Raw genomic sequence first — 21,255 nt, forward strand, 5'->3', positions numbered from 1 at the left:
CCTCCCTCTGAACAAAGCTTGCATGTCTAGACCAGCCTTGTATTCCTACAGAGTCCAATCAGAAAGGCAAATAAAGCCTAGCTGCCACATTTTGTTGTTTTTGTGGTGGGTTTGTATGACTTTTAGAAAACATTCTTTCTTTCTTTCTTTCTTTCTTTCTTTCTTTCTTTCTTTCTTCCCCTTCCTTCAAGCAGTTCAGAGTGACATTTGGCCACACAACACTTCACTGACGGAAGTAAGGATGACAGCTGACCACTTGCCCAAGGCTAGCTCAGTGAACTAGCCAGCCTTGCCATTCTTGGTATAGACAACATAAATATTGTATTTTAATTTTGTCATATATTGGAAGGTTCATATATTATTGCATACCATTTTGAAACAGGCAAATGGTTTATAATCAATCATCCATGTGAGTCCCAGGTATGAATGTGAAAGCTGGAAAATGAAGAAAGCTGGTAAAGAAAAAAACTGATCCAAAATGTGGTGCTAGAAGAGGGTTTTACAGTTATTCTTTGGGCAGGTCTACACAGAAGCAGCCTTGAATTTCCCATTACCTTTACATTCCAGTCTGAAGTCAGACGGCTGTTTACACAGTATCTTGCTGTGCCGCCTGGTGCTGCCGATGGCCTGGGCTGCCCTCTCTGAGGTCAAAAATGAGGCACTCAGCATCCATCAGATTGCTGGGGACCTTGTTGTGACAACACAGGGTGATTTGTGGTAGGTGGCACAGCAGGACACTGTGTAAACAGCCAGCCGGTGTTGCTCTGGTTTTTCCTGGAAACCCTGGAGCAACAGGTAAGTCTTTTGACACCGGTGTAAGAAGCCTTTGGAAGTAAGTACCTGCTGTAGATTTGCCTCTCTAAACTCTCTCCCGATTTCCCTCCTTTACTTTCATTGAGAATTGTGTGCATGCGTGAATGCGTGTGCCCCCTTTTTAATAAATATTTGGACTTAATTGGAGTAGTCTGTCTCAGCGTCGTAATGTAATGTAATAAAAGTTTATTCGGTCTTTGACCAGTATAAAAACAAAACCACACAGCGTCATCTCTCAAGGGATTCTTGTGGACCTCTTGTACACATCACGGGACACGGTCTCGCGAGGGTCTTGTTAGGACCCTCCCTCTCAGCAATTTGAGCTAAATTCAGAAATTCCCTTAATTAGATCCTTTCTTACAAAACGTTGAAGGTTTTGAATGGGGAAACCCCACCTGGGATTCTTATATCCTTGCTACATTTGCAACAAGCTTTTGTACAGATTTTTCTTTGTGTATGGAGAATCTATCTTCAACAAAACCACTTGAAAACTGATGTAGTTGTTGCATTTATTAGGAAGTCACAGACTATTAAAACATATCTATCATACAAAACATAATACAGAAAAGAGAGAATGTAGACCTTTGCATGTGTCACACTTGAAATCTGACAAGTTCGGAGATCTCACAATTGTATGCAAATCTATTGCAAAAGAAAATAGATTGTTTTTTGTTTTCTTTTTTGCCAGAAATCTTTACCAAACTGGACCATTCAATCAGACCTAACGGTATCCTCCAACACTTGTCTTTTCCCCTTGAGTTATGCCCTGTCCTCACAATTTGGAAGCAAGACAGCTATTAACAAGGATCAACTGGATGGTAGAGCGCTTGGCCTAGATTCGGGATGCTGTAGTTACTCTGTAAATCCACCAGATGGCTTAAGGGAATTCATTGCTAAACCCAAAACTTTCCGGAAGAAAGAAATGCACCAAAGAAGATGAACAGTCCCTATGGAACAAGTGTATTAAAAATCTAAGCAGTGTATGCATTTACATCTGTGCAATTGCTCATAATCTATTTGCCTGTTCATGTCTCAGCTGCATTAAGATATCCACTGTCATGTGGAACAAATTTCTGTCTGCAATTAGACCTACCATAGTTCCTCTTTCGTCTCTGTAACTTTTGCTCTGCAGAGAACATCAAGATGTCAGCATTTATGAAGCTTATGCGCTGGTAACTGAAGTAGCATTTCTTGCAATTTTGGAAAACCTATGTGTGGGACTCTCATTGCGTTGTACAGGGCCTAGCATTTTTTTAGGCTGGAAATCTACTGACACTGATTTCCAAAATTAACTAGGGGGGAGGCACATTCTTTATTTATTAATTGATTTCCAAAATTTATATCCCACCTTTCTCCCACAGTGGGACTCAAGGTGGGTCACAACATATAAAAAAATACAAGGTTAAAGCATTGAGTATAAAAATTAAAAAACAATACTAACCGCAAAAACATATATAAAAACAGCCTAATTCAAAGCAATAATCATAAAACATTAATACATTAAACATTAATGTATTAATGTTTAATGTATGGTGGCGCAGTGGTTAAATGCCTGTACTGCAGCCATTCACTCAAAACCACAAAGTTGCGAGTTCAAGACCAGCAAAAGGGCCCAAGCTCGACTCAGGCTTGCACCCTTCCGAGGTCGCTAAAACGAGTACCCAGACTGTGTTGGGGGCAAATTAGCTTAGTTGCTAATTACCTTACTTGCTGTTCACCGCTATGATCTTTGGAATAGCGGTATATATATATATATAAAAAAAAACAGCACTCAAATAGAATCTAGCCACCAAACACCTGATTGAATAAAAATGTCTTCAGCTACAATCCTGCATTGAATGAAAGCATTGTCCCCCCCATGAAATTTTGCAGGATTGCAGTAACTAGAAATTTCAGTTCAGCACTGAGAAATACCATTGTTTGTTTATTTATTTATTTATTGGCTTTATATCCCACCTTTCTCCAAAATTGGATCCAGGTTTACAGTTTAAATAGCCAAATGACAAAGGATCACAGCAAATGTAAGGATGCCCAGAGTGAATGATTTTCAACGCCTTACATTCTACAATGTTAGAAATTTGGGGACTGAGAGAAAATTTCATGGGGGAGGCAGGCGTCTTATTTATGAGGGTTAATGCCTCCTTTTGCTTCCCTTGTAGATTCACCCCTGCTTGGACTGTACGTGATGTGATATGCCTGTGTGAAATCTAATGCCACAATTTGCTTTAAGGTGCCACCCCCCCCCCCCAAAAAAAAAGCTCCGCATATACACTTCCTGTAGGGAGAAACACAGGCATGGCAATGTTTAAGCACATTGCTTTCATTACATTGCATGACATTACATGCAACAAAATATGCATTATGTGTGTGTGTGTGCACCTTCAAGTCACCTGTTGACTTATGGTAACTCCACAAATATCACAGGGCTTGCTTAAGCAAGTGGCAGTGCATGCACACATCCGTACTGCCATCAGGGACAACTAGACCCAGCCTGCACCAGCTCCCCGGCAGAAGTACTGGAGGAGAAGCCCCCCCCCCCTCAAAGAATAGGTTGCTGCCGGAGGCCAGTGCTACTTCTCCATGGCCAATGACACATCGCGCCCCAGAGCCCCCACCCCCCAGGCCCAAAACTCAGGATGGAGCCCCCAGGCCCTGAGACCTAAGCCCTGGCCCTGGGTCCTTTTGGCTGACAGGGCTCTGGCTTCTACCCCCAAACCACCCCAAAGCCAAGCCCATCCCAGAAGCCTCAGAGGGGAAGGGAGGAAGGAAGAAGGAAAGACTTCAGTCCCATTGTCCCTAATGGCGGCACAACTGCCTGCATGCGCCGCTGTGGCTTGCCATCCACAGATGCTCAAATCTGTGGATGGCATGTCTGCAAATACGAAAGTCTCACTGTATTATCATATTTTTATTTGTAACTAGGTTGGCATGCCCAGAAACCAGCTTGTGTCCATGCTTTCAGTAACACAGGCACATTCCACAATACACAGAAATTTCCACTTTATATTTTAGGCCTTATATGGAGTGAGCTTCTGTTACTAGTCCCAGCTTCCGCCAACCTAGCAGTTTGAAAGCATGTAAAAGTGCAAGTAGACAAATAGGTGCCACTTTGATGGGAAGGTAACAGTGTTCAGTTTTGTCATGCTGGCCATATGACCACTGGATTCACCTTCAGACAATGCTGGCTCTTCAGCTTAGTAATGAAGATGAGTAAAGGAGATGAGTCGGAAACAACTAGACAATCTTGTCAAAGGAGAAGCCTTTACCTTTACCATGCCCTATAAACCCATTATTTATGTATTTCAAGGCTTAAATTTCAGAACGCAGAAAGCAAATCAGTGTGCAGCCTGTATCGCTTGGGGTAGGGTATTCCACAAATGGGGCTCTACCACCAAAAATGCCCTCTTCTTAGTATTCAAAGTGTTGGAACTGTTGGGGATGCTTTGATTGTGATTTCCTGCATGGCAGAATGGGGTTGGACTGGATGGCCCTTGCGGTCTCTTCCGACTCTACGATTCTATGATTTGAAAAGAGACTAATTGAGACAAGGTACTATAAAAGGCTTTATCTATAAATGCTTAAAAGGGTAACAAACAAGATATATAACAGAATCATACAAAATCCATATATACAAAAGGTACAAAATAAACCATAGTAGTAATGGCAAACACAATAATAACAAATAGTGAATAATAATACAAACTACAGTCGGCCCTTCTTATACACTGATTTTTTTATACACGGATTCAAGCATACACGGTTTGAAAATGTTCCAAAAAAGTATAAATTTACCTTGATTTTCCATTTTTCATTAGGGACACCATTTTGCTATGTCATTATTCTTAATGGGACTTGAGCATACACGGATTTTGTTATACACGGGGGATCTTGGAACCAAACCCCAGCGTATAACAAGGGTCCACTGTCCTACATAATATAAGCAAATAACACAAGTAGAATGCAACAGAAAAGAAGGCTAAGAATAGAGTGAGCAAAAGAGGGAGAGAGGAAGGTTCACTACAAAGCTAGCCTTATTAAGGCTCAAAAGTTGATTAGTTATACAGCGGAAGGTCTTCTATGTTCTTGGTCTCTCTCCATTAACCCTGTAATGGTTATTAACCCTATAATGGCTCAAGTGTAGGGCTTGTTACTATTCCAACACAAAGAAGTGTTTCTGAGAATTGCATTAGATGATGATGTTAGGGTTTGGGCAGTTATATCTGGAAGGAGACAATCCTTCATAATCCTTCGTTTATGGCATTAAAAAGTAACCAGTGTTTCAAAATGGGCCCAGAAACAGAAAGGAAGCCAGTTTTGTTCACAAAGCACTGATGTAAAAGTTGACATTTGTTGTTTCCTTTTCACAAGCTTACTGTTCTATTTTTGACCATTTTCTGGGAGGTTGTGGGGGCTGTGCTAGTTTATTGTAGGGAGGGGGGGGGACCCCAAAGCCTTGTGGACCCTTGAAGACTAAACATAAAGTTTGAGGGCTTGTAGCTTACTTCCTCAGATGAACATTTAACACCAAACAAAACATTTTTGTGGAGACTCGTTGTACTTTTGAAAGAGCTGAAATTACTGGTGTGGCTTCAAAGGCAACCCTATCATACACTGCAGTAAAGGAGAGGTTATTGGAGCGTGGATCATCACAACCAAGCTATCTCTGTCCATTGTCAAAAATTTCAGCTTTACTGGGGTTACTGTAAGTCTACTGAGAAAAATGCTAACCCGCTTCTCTCAGAATCCATCCATCCACCCATCCATCATTTTATTTATACTCTGCCTTGCCCAAAAACTGGGACTCAGAAGTGACATGCAAGGTAGAGGGAATGACAAATAATTGGAGGTCTTCTTGCAAAATGCTGAGCGACAAGCAACTGAAAATGCCTGAAGACAAGTGGCTGCTTGAAGGTGTAAATAAAAGTAATGACTGTATGAAAAGTCACAATACACCAAGACACAAGCGGGTTCACTATGAACTTTGCCTGAATGGCATGAAAAACTAACTGAGCAGAGGTTACATGGGTGATAGCCAAAGAAATAACAAACTACTGTAAGGCCTTATCACTAAAGTCAAAGTGTTACTGAGCAATTAAAAGCTGAAGAACAGTAGGCGATCAGTAGGGTCAAAAGTGTATTCCTTAATTAAATGGTAAGTAAGAAAAGGTAAGAAGTGAGCAGCATTCAGTTTTACAACATGTCATTTAATATTATGCTTAAACAGCATGATCCACTCGTCAGATCGCAACCGAAAGTAGTGTAGCGGCACACCCTTGGGGACACTGTGACTCTAAGCTTCCCCAAACGGATAGCTTCCAAGTCTACTGACAGCTCTCTGGTTATTCTTTCCTTGACGCTTCATGTAGATGCAGCAAAGGGGATAAAACCAGACTCTTGTGGAAGTAAAGTTGTCAGGAGAGCAGCATCTTATTCCCTGAGATTTCAGGGTCCAGACCTGCAAGCAGATGGCAGATCCATGTGGCGATGTCACAGAGGCAAGGACTGGCAAACTGACCATGGGAACAGGTAGGAGGAGAATCTGGGTTGTTGCTGTTAACTGGCATTAAGTGAACTTTGACTTATAGTGACCCCATGCATGAGAGACCTCCATCCCTTCGTCAAAAGCCCTGCTCAGGTCTGTGGCTTCCTTGCTTAAGTCTATCCATCTGGAATATGGTCTTCCTCTTTCCCTATTGCCTTCTGTGTTACCAAGGATATCATCTTATCTTCTCTATCTTCTTTATCTATCTTTTCCCCAAAATGTCCAAAGTATGGGTAAAAGGGCCCAAAATCTGGTGTGTTCAATAAACGGTGAAGGGTCTGGAAAGCCTTATGAAGAACGACTTTGGGAGCTGGGGATATTTAGACTGGAGAAGAGAAGGTTAAGAGGTGATATGATAGTCCTGTTTAAATATTTGAAAGGATGTCACACTGAGGAGGGAGCAAGCTTGTTTTCTGCTGCTCCAGAGACTAGGACTTGGAACAATGGATATTGCCTTTTTAGAGCATTTGTCTGTATGCAGATGCTGATTTCAAGTTGCCCAAGACATATTATTGGCTAAGGTCACAACACCCTTTGAAGGCATGTGTGATCAGAATGTGTGTGTGTGTTGTGCGCCTTCATTTCTGGCTTATGTCAACCCCAAGGCAAGCCTATCTGAGAATAAAAAGGGCTTTTTTGGATATGTCTGCAGCAAAAGGAAGAAGAAGGAAATGATAGGGCCACTGCGTGGAGAAGATGGCAAACTGTTAACAGGGGACAGAGAAAAGGCAGAATTACTCAACACCTTCTTTGCCTTGGTCTTCCCAGGTGGGATACATACCGCCATATAGTACGTATTGTATACGTACTAGGGTTAGGAAGGGGCGGTGCTTCCGCACCCCCCAACCCTAGTACGTATACAATACGTACAAGATGGCGGCGCCCCTTCCACATGGGTGCCGCCATCTTTACGTACTGGACGCATAGCGTCCAGATGTGTCGCAGCGCCTATGACGTCGCGAGTCCGCGCCAGGTGCCTCGCGACATCATAGAGGCGCCGCAAGAAGCTCCGAAATGGAGCTTCTTTTTTGCTCCGCGCGGGAGCCGCGCGGTTTGACTGCTACAGCTCCCGCGCGGAGCAAACGGCGGCGGCGGGGAAGCGCCGCAAAGCGGAGGTTTGTATCCCGCCTCAGAAAAGGAAAAGGGTGCTCAACCTGAGGATAATGGAGCAGAGGACAGAATAGGGGAATTTCAGCACAGAATAAGTAAAGAGATAGTAGAGGAACACCTTGTTAATCTAAATGAATTTAAGTCTCCAGGACCAGATGAACTACATCCAAGAGCATTAAAAGAACTGGCAAATGTAACATCGGAGCCATTGGCAATAATCTTTGAAAACTCCTGGAAAACAGGAGAGATCCCAGCAGACTGGAGGAGGGCAAACGTTGTCCCCATCTTCAAAAAGGGGAAAAAAGAGGATCTAAACAATTATCGTCCAGTTAGTCCGACATCAATACCAGGAAAGATTCTGGAGCAGATAATTAAACAAAGAGTCTGTGAACATCTAGATGGCAATTCCATAAACAAAAAAAGTCAACATGGGTTTCAGAGAAAGAAGTCATGCCAGACAAATCTGATCTCTTTCTTTGATAAAATTACCAGGTTGGCAGATGCTGTGGATATAGTATATCTTGATTTCAGTAAGGCCTTTGACAAGGTTTCCCATGACATTCTTGCAAACAAGCTTGTAAAATGTGGGCTAGACAAGGTAATAACTGTTACATGGATTTGTAATTGGTTGACCAGCCGAACGCAAAGGGTGCTCAACAATGGCTCCTTTTCATCCTGGAGAGAAGTGACCAGTGGGGTCCCACAGGGCTCTGTCCTGGGCCCAGTGCTATTCAACATCTTTATCAATGACCTGGATGACAGAATTGGGAGCATACTTATCAAATTTGCAGATGACACCAAATTAGGAGGACTAGCTAATACTCCAGAGGACAGGATCAAGATTCAAAATGACCTATTCAGACTAGAAAGCTGGGCCAAAGCTATCAACACGGAGAAATGTAAGGTATTGCACTTAGGGCGGAAAAATAAAATGCAGATATAGAATGGGTGATACCTGGCTGAATGAAACTACGTGTGAAAGGGATCTAGGAGTCCAAGTAGACCACAAGTTCAACATGTCAACAGTGCCACTGTATTCTGCTTTGGTCAGGCCCCACCTGGAATATTGTGTCCAGTTCTGGGCATCACAATTCTAAAAGGACATTGAGAAACTGGAGTGTGTCCAAAGGAGGGCGACTAAAATGGTGAAAGGTCTGGAAACCATGCGATGAGGAACGTCTTAGGTAGCTGGGGATGTTTAGCCTGGAGAAGATTAAGAGGTGATATGATAGCCCTGTTTAAATATCTGAAGGGATGTCATATTGAGGAGGGAGCCAGCTTGTTTTCTGCTGCTCCAGAGAACAGGACCTGGAACAATGGATGCAAGCTCCAGGAAAAGAGATTCCACCTCAACATTAGGAAGAACTTCCTGACAGTAAGGGCTGTTCGACAGTGGAACACACTCTTTCCTCGAAGTGTAGTGGAGTCTCCTTCCTTGGAGGTCTTTAAGCAGAGGCTAGATGGCCATCTGCTGGGGATGCTTTGATTTGGATTTCCTGCATGACAGAATGGGGTTGGACTGGATGGCCTTTGCGGTCTCTTCCAACTCTATGATTCTATGATGGGGTTTTCTTGGCAAGATTGTTCAGAGGGGGTTTGCCATTGCCTTCCCCTGAGAGCATGTAACTTGGTCAAGGTCACCCATCGGGTTTCGCGGCTGAGCTGGGAATTGAAACCTGGTCTGAATACGGCTTCATTCTTATGCTCTGAGCTGTATCTGGTTAAAGACATAGGGCTCAAACATACTGACAAAAAAGCTGGCTTCCCGGCGGCTTGGCATACACACAACACACGACCCCAAGCCAGAAGGAAGCCAGCATCGTGCCATCTGGGTATTTACATGGTGGCTGCTTTACAGTGCTATGTTTAGACGCTGAGCGTCACAAAGCTCCGGAAGCAGAAAAAAGCCATCTTTTTGCTGGCCCAGAAAAACAGCGTAAGACACCTCTTTTTGCACCGGCAAATAGCCTAATTGGGGCCATGGCATGTGGTTGCTGCAGCGCATGGCACCCCCAATCTGGCGTTTTTGGATGGTTTGTTTTGCCCCATACTCAGTTCCCTAGGTTGTTCCGCATAGGACTTGGTTTCCAGACTGTTTGCCATCCTGGTCACCCTCTTCTGAACACATTCTATCTTTCAATAACTATTTGTTTGTATACTTCACTCCCATTTCAATCTTCTGTCCAGGAGGAATCCCACAAACATCCTCCATTTTGAGCAGGACAAAGGAGTGCTTTTATCTTTCTCTGGCCATGTCCCTCATTGACCATGGCTAAGAAGCATGCATTTACATTTTTCTAGGAGTGTTCTAAACTCTGTCCTCCATTTTGAGCAGGGCAGAGAAGCGTGGATTTCTATTTCTAGGAGTGCTTTTAGCTTTTCTCTGGCTATGTCTCTCATTTTGACCATGGCTAAGAAGCATTTACATTTTTCTGGGAGTGTTTTAAACTTTTATTTATTTGTTTACGTCTTTTTCTCCAGCCTTGTGTCCTGCCATTTCAACCTTCAGCACAGCAGGAATCTCCCACAAGCGCCCTCCATTTTGAGCAGGGCTGAGGAGGATGGGTTTATCTCTAAGCTTAACGGCCTCCTGAGGCGTTGCCTAGCAACCGCCCTCGCGCCTTGCCAGCGCCATCCCCGCCCTCTCCCAGACCACGTGCCCCGGGGCGCGAGCTCTTCTGCGCATGCGCGAGGTGTCTTTTTTTCCCCCCTGCCTGCCAACTGCCCTTTCGCCCTCAAACGCCCCAAAAAGGGAGGGGCCATGAGCTCCGCCGTCTCCCGTTGGCTCCTTCGCACTTTCGCTGCCATGGGAGAAGCTTCGTCTTCCCTCAAGGTACCCAGTCGGGAGGAGGCCCTGCCCGGCAGGAGCCGGAGCCTCATTCGGATACTGGGTAAGCGAGACAGGAGCTGTTTCCTGCGCATGCGCTTTAAAGGAAAGAGCGCCGCCGCTAGTCTATGGCGAGCCTCTGAAAGAGGTGTGCGCATGCGCGTTCCGGCATGCTTCGTCACGCTTGGGTTGACGTCACTCCTTGGGCGTCTCTCCAGCCCATTCGGCGCGCATGCGCGTCCCGGATACTTCCTGTTTCGCTTCTTCTCAGCTCTTTTGGACTACAACTCCCACAGTTCTTTACAACTCTAGTTCTCTGCTAAAACCTCTTGTGAGGGCCTGTAGTCTCTCTGGGATACCTATCTGGGGCTGTATCCACACTGCAGAAATAATGCAGTTTGTTGGCATCGCTGCCCCGGGTCAGGGCAGTGGAATCCTGGGATTTGTAGTTTTGTGAGCTATTCAGAGCTCTGGTGCCACAACAAACTGCAAATCCCAGGATTCCACAACATAGTTTCATGATCCCCCTCCCCTGACAAAAGTAACTTCGCCAAGCTTTGCCACTGACTTAAAGCTTAATTTATTCATGGCAGCTAAAGTGATGTCAAACTGGATTATTTCTGCGGTGTGGACGCAGCCCCTCCCTCCCCTTTCAGTTCTTCTGGAGTACAACTCCCCACAGTTCTTTACCATATTAGTTTGCTATTAAAAACCTCTGATGCCGCTTTAACTGCCATGAATCAATGCTGTGGAATCCTGGGATTTGTAGTTTTGTGAGATATTTAGCCTTCTCTGTCTAAGAGCTCCAGTGCCACAACAAACTAGAAATCCCATTGTTCTATAGGATGGAGCCATGGCAGTTAAACAGGTGTCAAACAAACTGCTTTTTACCTGAGAACTAATATAATATAATATAATATAATATATAATAAAATAGAACTAATAAAAAGGCTGTCAAGACGGATCTCCTCCGACAGGCCTTCCCAGAATAAGTGACTCAGTCGCCCCCATTGACACAGACCGTCTTATTGATTATTCCATTGACTGCCCTATCCCTTGTCTTAGTAATCAGTTTAATGATCTTAATTAAAGTTATTTTAATAAATTATAGTTATTGTTATGTTGGTACTTATTGTTGTTGATCTGGGGTTAAGAAGGGAGTGGGATTTTATTGTATTGTAAAGATTTCATTGATGTAAGCCGCCTCAATCTTGTTGGAGAAGCAGGATAGAAATGAATAAACAAACAAACAAACAAATAAATAATATGGCTAAGAACTGTGGGAGTTGGAGTCCAGAAGAACTGAGGGACTGCCTTAATTCTGCAAAAAATTCCAGACAGTTGTGCCAGTTCAGACATAGTACAGTATAATTATCCTGTAATCAATGGTAATTATTTCTTTGGTTTTGAAGTAATTATGAATTATTCTTGGGCCTTTTAAGATATCTTAGGCCCCATACAGACAGGCCAAAATAAAGCTGCTTTGAGTCACTTTGGAGGTATGCTGTTTAAATGATGTATGTGTCCTAAGAGTCCGGAAGCTGCGCTCTAGTCCTTAGGACTGGATAGTGGCTTTGGCGCGGCTTCTGCACTCTTAGGACACATGCATCATTTAAACAGCATACCTCCATAGTGACACAAAGCAGCTTTATTTTGGCCTGTCTGTATGGGGCCTTAGTCTGTCGTTAACATAGCTTTTAGTTGTATTTTACACTGCACAGCTTTGCTTTTCAAACGCTAAGTTGCAAACCGACCAGGTCAAAAACCCTTTAAAGTCTCCATTTTGAATGCCGTCAGTTATTTTCTTTCTATCTTGTCTTTCCTCAAAAGGCTGTATTTGCAGAACTTGGGGTGCATCAGAGCTTTAGAAATAATGTGGTTTGACACCACTTTACTGTCGTGCCTCTATCCTACAGAAATCCTGGGGTCTGCATTTTTCAGAGTCACCAGTATTCTTTGGCAGAAAAGGCTAAAGCCCTTGTAAAACTACATATCCCAGAATTCCATAGGATGGAGCTACAAGCTGCATTATTTCTACAGTGTAGATGCACCCTTAGATAAGGCCTGGACTGATTTTAGCTGGTTCATGAGGCAGCAAACAGGATCATTTAGCACAGCGAAGATAAGCAGGCACAGTAGTGGGTCTGTTTGTAAGAAAGTACCCTATGTACTTGACTATAAGTCAGTCTCATCTATATAAGTCGAGGGTAGGTTTGGGGTTCAAAAAAGGTAAAACTTAGGAACACGTAACTAAGGATCTAAAGAATGAAGCAAAGAAAATTATGCCAAAGAGCTTACAAAATTCTGGCTAGCATAACTGTTTGTCGAAGGCTTTTGCGGCCAGCATCCATAGTTTTTTGTGGGTTTTTTGGGCTATGAGGCCATGCTCTAGAAAAGTCTATTCCTGACGTTTCGCCAGCATCAGTGGCTGGCCTGTGCCAGCATTCCCTGAAGACGCCAGCCGCAGCTGCTGCGAAACGCCAGGAACAAGCTCTTCTAGAACACAGCCTCCTAGCCTGAAAAACCCACAAAAAGCTATAACTGTTTGTGCTCAGACCAGAGGCTGGCTGGATGAGAGAGTTAAATTTTATTTATTCATTTATTAAAAGAGGAAGGAGTTAAAGTACAGTACTTAACACTGACCTGTAGATAAGTTGACCCATGTTTTTTGGGTTTATTTTTTGATTAAAATTTCTAGACTTATACATGAGTATATACAGTATGTAGAGAGATCTTGTAGCACCTTTGAGACTAACTGAAAGAAAGAAGTTGGCAGCAAGAGCTTTCCTAGACTTAAGTCCACTTCCTCAGATGCATTTGGTGGAGTGGAAGCCAGGGACAGTCATGTATATGCAATGGGTATGTGAGAATGGCAATTCAAATTCAAAATACTTTGTGAAGTTGAAGGCTTTGATGGCTGGCATCCATAGTTTTTTGTGGGTTTTTCTGGCTATGTGGCCATGTTCTAGAAGAGTTTCTTCCTGACGTTTCGCCAGCATCTGTGGCTGGCATCAAACATGGCCACATAGCCCGAAAAACCCTCAGAATATTTTGTGTATGGAAATGAAGTGGCTAAGGATTTTGAATTTGAATTAACATTCAAATTGACATCTTCACATACCAATAGCATATATATGTTTGTCCCTGGCTTCCATTGCACCAAATGCATCTGAGGAAGTAGATGAAGTCTATGAAAACTCATGCTGCCAATTTCTTTATTTCAGTTAGCCTCAAAGGTGCTACAAGATCCCTTTACATGGTGAATCTGAGAGACGCTTGTCTACAAACTAGGGACTTAGCTTGTTAGAAAAGCAATTAATCCACTGGGTTGAAAGGAACTATCCAAAGTGCTGAGAGCCAGTGGAGTGGAGTAGTTTGAGTGCTGGCAGCTGGACTCCAAGAGTTGTTTGTGTTGTTGTGTGCTTTCAAGTCATTTGAGACTTATGGTGAAACTGTTGAACCTGTCATTGGGTTTTCTGAGGCTGAGAGCATGTGACTTGGCCAAAGTCAGTCAACAGATTAAGCAGGGAATCCAACCTCGATCTCCAGAGTTGTGGTCCAACACTCAGACCACTGGACCACGCTGAGTGCAAATTAAGTGCATCCATTGTTGTAATTAATTGCATTAGCAATATTAAAAATGTTTACACAGTAACACGGCTATATCTTTGAAAGAGCATATACATTATGTAAGGCCTTTGGGAAAATAATAAGCTCCTCTTACTTGCTTTCAAGCTGTGTAGCCCTTGTGGGGAGGGTTTGTTCAAAAGACCCTCTGTGTGTGTGTGTGTGTGTGTGTGAGAGAGAGAGAGAGAGAGAGAGAGAGAGAGAGAGAGAGAGAGACTTTGCTGACCAGGTTTAAAATTTCCTTTACATCTCTGCACCTACTTGGTGTGCAGGATACTGATATCCCTGTACAGGAGGTTGAGCATCCATAATCCAAAAATCCAAAATAGTCCAGAATCCAAAACGTTTTCTATGGGTGATTGAGATAGTCACAGTTTTTAAAAAAAAGTTTTCCTTTATTGATAAATTCCATACATTCATTCAAATTCAAACTTTCAAAACAACAATGAGCAATCAATATCAATGTATCATAAATAATATACATTGTCTCAATTAGTCTCAAATTAGTTTATTACAATCTGATTGGTGTTTAGCAATTTATATTTCTATCCAGGGAAGTCTTTCTTTATTCCACATCTCCCATATTTATCTGTCTTTCAACTTCAATATGTTATCTACAAGATAGTCACACTTCTGATTTCCTAGCAGGCCGGGATGCACCATCCTGTAATTCGGGTAGCTCCTCCCATCAATGTACACAAACTTCATTTTGTGCACAAAATTATATTAGAAAATATGTATATAATTACTTTAGACTATGTGTATAATGTATACAGTGGGCCCTTGGTATCCTCTGGGGTTTGATTCCAGGACCTTCTGTGGATAACAAAATTCGTGGATGCTCAAGTCCCATAAATACAATGGATAGTAAAATGGTGTTCCTTATTTAAAATGACAAAATCAAGGTTTGCTTTTCAGTGTGTATATATGTGTGTGTGTGTGTGTGTGTGTGTGTGTGTGTATATATATATATATATATATATATATATTTGAATACTGTATATACTCAACTATAAGTTGACCTCATGTATAAGTCGAAGGCAAGTTTTGGGGCCAAAATTATGGATTTGAATATGACCCATGGAGAAGTCGAGGGTAAAACTTGGGGGCATGTAACAAAAAGATTTAAAGGATGAAGGAAAGGAAAACAATGCTAAAGAACCTACAAAATTCCAGCAAACGTAACTGTGTTTACTCTAAAGACTGGATGGATGAGAGAGAACAGAAGGGGGTCAGTGCTTCCAGGACAGATTCTGATCTTGCCTTTCACCAGAAGATGGTTCCTTTTTTTGAAGTACAAGACGTACAATGACCTGGTTTTTTGACTAAAATTTCTAGACTTATACATGAGTATATACAGTATTTTCAAGCTATGGATGCTTGAATCTGTGGATAGGGAGTCCTTGGATATGGAGGACTGACTGTATATGAAACCTAAATTAATTTTGTGTCTAGACCGAGGTTCCACCTCCAAGATATCTCATTATGTATGTGCAAATTCTTCAAAAATAAAAAAATCCCAAACACTTCTTCTCCTTCTTCTTCTTCTTCTTTTAGGGATGCTCAGAGTGTAACAGCCAACAGTTTTGAATGCAGCTTCAAGTGCTTTTGTAGATTTGCACCGTTACCCTGTTTTTGGTTTTAATTTGGGTTTCTATGCAGAACAGTTTTATTCTCTGCGGCTAATGTTATATTCTACTTCCTTGGTCATCATTTCGTTGTATTTTTGTTTCATCTTGAAGTACTGTAGTTTATATTTTACCACTCAAAGAACTTTGCTTAGTGAGCAGTTTGAATGTTTGTTCAGCAAGTGTGCAGAACTGAGCAGGTTAATAGGTAATTTCTCCAGATTAGAGGGCGTAAAAAGGCATAGGGAAAAGGGCCAGATGGAAAGTTGGCAACATTATTAGACGGTCATATGATTAACTCTTTACTGTATGTACTCAGTTGAACTCTCCAAGGGCTGTTCTCATTATCAGCCTTTGCTTTTGTTTGACATTTACAATAGTAAGCCATCTCTGCATCATAAATACTTTCATTTTTCCTTTCAGTCTCATTCCTTTCCATATTTATACTTAAGTCCTGAATCTGTAATTAGATGTCATATCTTGAGAGTTGAATTAAAATATTTAAGTCTGTTGGATGATATGGTAACCTGTACGGAGCCACCTGTAACTGTCCATAAGAGGCTGGAAAACTAGAGTTCAATGCTCTACTTTAGCAAGAAGGTGAAAGAAGATTGGCTGCCTACTTACATTGTTACTATTTGCTCCTGTGTGCAAATTGTAGATATTTGGCTGTGTGGATGGCACAACTTGGTCTAACAGTCTTCGACCTCGGGACCATTGGCTGGACAGATGGAGAAAGGCTTGTATACCTTGAATACGTGTATAGAAGAGCGAATTTCAGCTAGTATACCTGAAATTCCTTTTCTACAAAAATACTGAGCCTATGTGGTGTAGTTGTTTGAGCATAGGTCTGAGACTCTGGAGACCAAGGCTCAGATCCCGGTTTGGTCATGTAAACCCACTTGGGCAAGTCACACACTCTCAGCCTCACAGGATGGCAATGGCAAACCCCCTCTGAAGAAACCTGCCAATGAAATTCCATGATAGGTTCATATTAGGGTGGGCATAAGTCAAAAATGACTTGAAGGCACACAACTGCTGCAACAAACACAAATATTAAAGGTGTACAAGCTCTGTCATCTTTTCCATCTAACTTTTCCATCTCTGGCAAAAGAGAGGATATAAAATAAGCAAACTTTGGCTCTCTGGATGTTTTGGATGTCAGCTCCCTAGAGCTTCATCTGAAGTTTAAAACATCTGGGGTACCATGGTTCAAATCCACCATCTCTAGAGATCATCATGGTGATAATTGGAGAATTGACTGTATTGTAGAATCATAGAATCATAGAGTTGAAAGAGACCCCAAGGGCCATCCAGTCTAACCCCATTCTACCATACAGGAAACCTCAACCAAAGCATCCCTGACAGATAGCCATCAAGTCTCTGTGATTGTATTCTGATGCTCTAAATAAGAACCAGTTATTCTAGACCAGGCAAAGGTGTTGAGTCTTTTAGTAAACCAATTCCTCTGAAAAGCTCAAAAGCATGGCCTGGTAGCAACATTCCTCTTGTTGTAGACTCTTGGTATCTGGTGTGATCAAGTGTATAATGCTTCTGTACATGGAAGATCCATTGGGGACAAAGATGTAGATGGGCCTATTAATGTTTCTGAATCTTTCTCAAAGCTTTCAAAAGTAATCTCTACCACATCTTAATATTTATCATTGAAGGCTGGCACTTTGTCTTGATCCTTTTTAGTGTTCAAGTTGGCATGTCAAGTCTTTTTTTTAAGAAGAGAAATGGGGATTCTAATCCTATTTCTGTCAAATGTACTAATCATTGCAGTGTACTTTCCACTGAAGTAGCAATGGACAGGTAGGCTATCTGTGTTTATATTTTTGTAATATCTGTCTGTCTCTCTGTCTATCTATCTATCTATCTATCTATCTATCTATCTATCTATCATCTATCATCTATCTATTATAAATTAGGTTTTTTTATTTCATTAAAATAGGACTGACATAAAAAAGAGACATAACACTTGGAAGACAAGTATAAAAGGACAAAAAACTTAAAACCACATCATTCAAACATCAAACATAAACACCCAATGGACAGTTGCTAGTCTATAAAGTCCTTCCTTCCTAACTTTAGCAGGGTTAATAAAACAATAGTAAAGTGTGTACCTTCTACTCCTCACATTAGTTGGTTTCCTAAGTACCGCTTTCTTATTTTTGAAATCGATTCCCTAAAGACTGATTAAATCCCTTCCATTATTTCCTCTTTCTATATTATTTATATTGCTGAACAAATTTCAGGTAACATCACATCACATTATTATTCTTTGCATTTCCTATTTGCGAAGACATATTTGTTTATTTATCTGGATATAATATTTCTGCGTACTATATATCGCACTTCTGTTGAGTTCAGGTATTTATACATCCTGCCCCAATCATTGCCAAATTTTTCAGCTGGAGCGTCTCTTAGAAGCAGTGTTAATTTGTCGTTCTCCATACAGTCATACATCTTCATTTTCCATTCCTGAAGTTCAGAAATATCAGTCTCTTTCCACTTCCTTGCATATAATATCCTGGCTGACGAGATCATACAGAATATAATTTTTCCAAATTTGCTTTCATATTTGTTATCCTTCATTCCTAAAAGGAAAATCTTTGGATCCTTCTTCAGTTTAATCTGCAAGATTTCTGCTTTAGCTTCAAGAATACCTGTCCAGTACTTGTTAGCTTTTTCACAGGCCCACCATATATGTAGTATGGTTCCTTTTTCTTTTCGGCATTTCCTGCATCTGTCGTCCGTATTTTTATAAATTTTGCTGAGTTTTTCGGGTGTCAAGTACCATCTGAATTGGATCTTGTAATATATGATTGTGACTGATACTTACCGTATATACTCGACTATAACTCGGCCTCATGTATAAGTCGAGGGCAGGTTTTGGGGCCAAAAGAATGGATTTTGATATGACCCGTGGATAAATCAGGGTAAAATTTAGGGGCATGTAGCAAGGGATCTGAAGGATAAGAGAAAGGAAAACAATGCCAAAGAACTTATAAAATTCCAGCAGGCGTAACTATTTCTGCTCACCCTAAAAGCTGGATGGATGAGACATCTGAGGGTAAGTCATGGTTCCAAAAGAGATTATATTCTTGCCTTTCACCTGAGGATGGTTCCTTTTTTAAATAAGAGTTGAAGTACAGTACTTACAATAACCCGTGGATAAGTCAACACAGGTTTTTGGGTCAATTTTTTGACCTAAATTTCTAGACTTATACATGTGTATATAGAGTAAGTAGAATTTCTTCATGTGACAGTTGGAAAAGGGGCAAAATGTACAAAAGAAAAATACAGTTTTTTCTAGATGAATTGTACCTTTTGTGTTCTTTTAAGATGACCTAGCCCCCAGGATGGCACTACAGTACTGAAAACCTATAACTTTTCAGGTGAAAACTTTTATCACTACTAGGCAGTATACACTGCTACGATATTCAGCAGACTCACCCACCCTGTAAGCTCACCCTTCACTTTCTGGAGTTCTTTAGAAGTTGTTCTGTGCTGTACATGGATTTAAAGTTTTCATGCACTCTAATCCCCCCTCCTTGATGGATTGTGATGAACTTGTAAATAAATCTCTGTCCCCAGAAGGGTTTCCTCAGCAACAAATAACAAAATGCTGCAAGACAACATCACTGAGAAATAAAGACTTCACTCAACTAGCAATCTTAATAGCAAAAATAACACAGGATACATAGCACTTTCATGAAAAATGAAGATGGATGGATATGTGTTGCATTAATAACGTAGCAACTGATAGAATAACTCCTCCCTCCCTGGGAAATTGGTGACTGGGGGGAACTATTCAATACCAGTTTGGCTGTTTATATTGGAGAGAACTTGCTAAGAAATTTAAAGGCATTTAAGTAGTGAAGAAACATGATTGCATTTGAAAGAGTATAGTTTGTTATGAGTGGGGAAAAAACATGCACCTGCAGGAATCCCTTCTTCAAGAAATAATTAAAAGATACTGAACCATTGCATTAATTTTAAGTCATGCTTAAAATTGTATTGAAAAGACTTCAACCACAAGTGGAGCAATAACTGCCAGATGTGCAAGTGGGATTCAGGAAAGGAAGGGACACTAGGCATCACATTCAAAACATATGTTGGATAATAGAGTTCACCAAAGAATTCCAAAAGAAAAGCAGCCTGTGTTTTATAGACTACAGCAAAGCTTTTGATAGTATAGATCATTAAAAGCTATGCATCACTCTTAAAGAATTGGGTGTGCCACAACATTTCATTGTCCTGATGTGTAACCTGTACTCAGGACAAGAGGCTACTGTTAGAATAGAATATGGAGAAATGGAGTAGTTTCCAATCACAAAGGGAGTCAGGCAAGGCTGGATTCTATCACCCTTTCTGTTCAAACTGAATGGTGAAAATATATGTAGAACAAGATTAGATTGGGAAGAAAGAGGCGTGAAAATTGGAGAAAGAGACATCAACAATTTAAGATATAATAATAATAATAATACATTTATTTCTATCCCGCCTTTCCAGGGATCAAGGCGGCGTACAATAGTGGGATTTATCATCCCAATGACAGATAAAAAGATTACAATAAAAACATTACAATATCAGCATAAAAACAACGGCAATACACAATAACACTTCCAAGCTAACAATGGGGGGAGGGGAACATAATAGGGCTATTGGGGGTAAGCCTGTTTGAACAAATACGTTTTCAGCCCTTTTTTAAATTGGGCTAGGGAGGGGGTCGAGCGGAGCTCATCGGGGATCAAATTCCAGAGCTTAGGGGCCGCAATTGAGAAGGCCCTTTGCGTGGTGACAGCTCGTCTCGCATCTGGAACCTTTAAAAGATGTTTATCCCCAGATCTGAGAGTGCGGGGCGGATTATATGGAGAGAGGCGGTCCTCTAAGTACCCTGGGCCCAAGCCATTTAGGGCTTTATAGGTAACAACCAACACCTTGTATTGCGCCCGGAAGCAAATAGGCAGCCAATGAAGATCTTCAAGTACCGGTGTTATGTGGCTAGCCCTGGAAGATCCAGTGACCAACCTTGCTGCCATGTTCTGGACCAACTGAAGCTTCCGGGTATGGTACAAGGGTTGCCCCATGTAGAGCGCGTTGCAGAAGTCCAATCGAGAGGTTACCAGAGCGTGTACTACAGTTTCAAGGTCCCCCCGGCCCAGGTAGGGTCGCAGCTGGCGTATCAACCGAAGCTGATAACAGGTACTCCTGACCGTCGCATCCACCTGAGATGTAAGGTGGAGCGACGAGTCCAAGAGCACCCCCAGATGGCGAACAGAGTGCTTCAGGGGAAGCGTGACCCTGTCAAGGACAGGTGGACAAATCTCCAAACCTGGACCTGGGGAACCTATGACAAGTACTTCCGTTTTCTCTGGATTCAGCCTGAGTCTGTTTTCCCTCATCCATCCCATTACTGACTCCAGACAGGCGTCTAGAGGAGATATGCCATCCCTGGTCACTGCATCAGTCGGAGACACAGAGAAGACTATTTGGGTGTCATCAGCGTACTGATAACACTGCGCCCCGTGCATATGCAGATGCCACCATACTACTGGCAGAAAATACCAAAGACTTGGAACTGAAGAAAGTCAAGGAAGAAAGTGCTAAGGAAAGTTTACCACTGAACATTAAGAAAATGTAAATAATGACCACGGATGATATAAGTAACTTTAAGTTGGATGATGAAGAAATAGTTAAAG

At 41.8% G+C, this 21,255-nt stretch overlaps 1 protein-coding gene across 3 annotated transcripts in view; it reads left to right on the forward strand.

Moving 5' to 3' along the window:
• Positions 1–6,240: 6,240 nt before the first annotated feature.
• MSRA (methionine sulfoxide reductase A) overlaps positions 6,241–21,255 on the forward strand; it is a 305,188-nt gene continuing 290,173 nt past the window's right edge. Inside the window, exon 1 of one of the 3 annotated variants that reach the window (XM_089528791.1) lies at positions 6,241–6,339. In XM_089528791.1, the coding sequence (XP_089384917.1) occupies positions 6,279–6,339 (61 nt within the window). In that variant the 5' untranslated portion in view covers positions 6,241–6,278. Of the gene's footprint in view, positions 6,340–10,157; positions 10,357–21,255 lie in introns of those variants that run through there. The other 2 variants (XM_089528792.1, XM_089528790.1) reach the window with 2 other exon arrangements.

This window comes from Sceloporus occidentalis, unplaced genomic scaffold, assembly GCF_023333645.1.
Source record: "Sceloporus occidentalis isolate IW3139 unplaced genomic scaffold, rSceOcc1.0.p SCAF_6, whole genome shotgun sequence".
NCBI classification, from domain to species: Eukaryota; Metazoa; Chordata; class Lepidosauria; order Squamata; family Phrynosomatidae; genus Sceloporus; species Sceloporus occidentalis.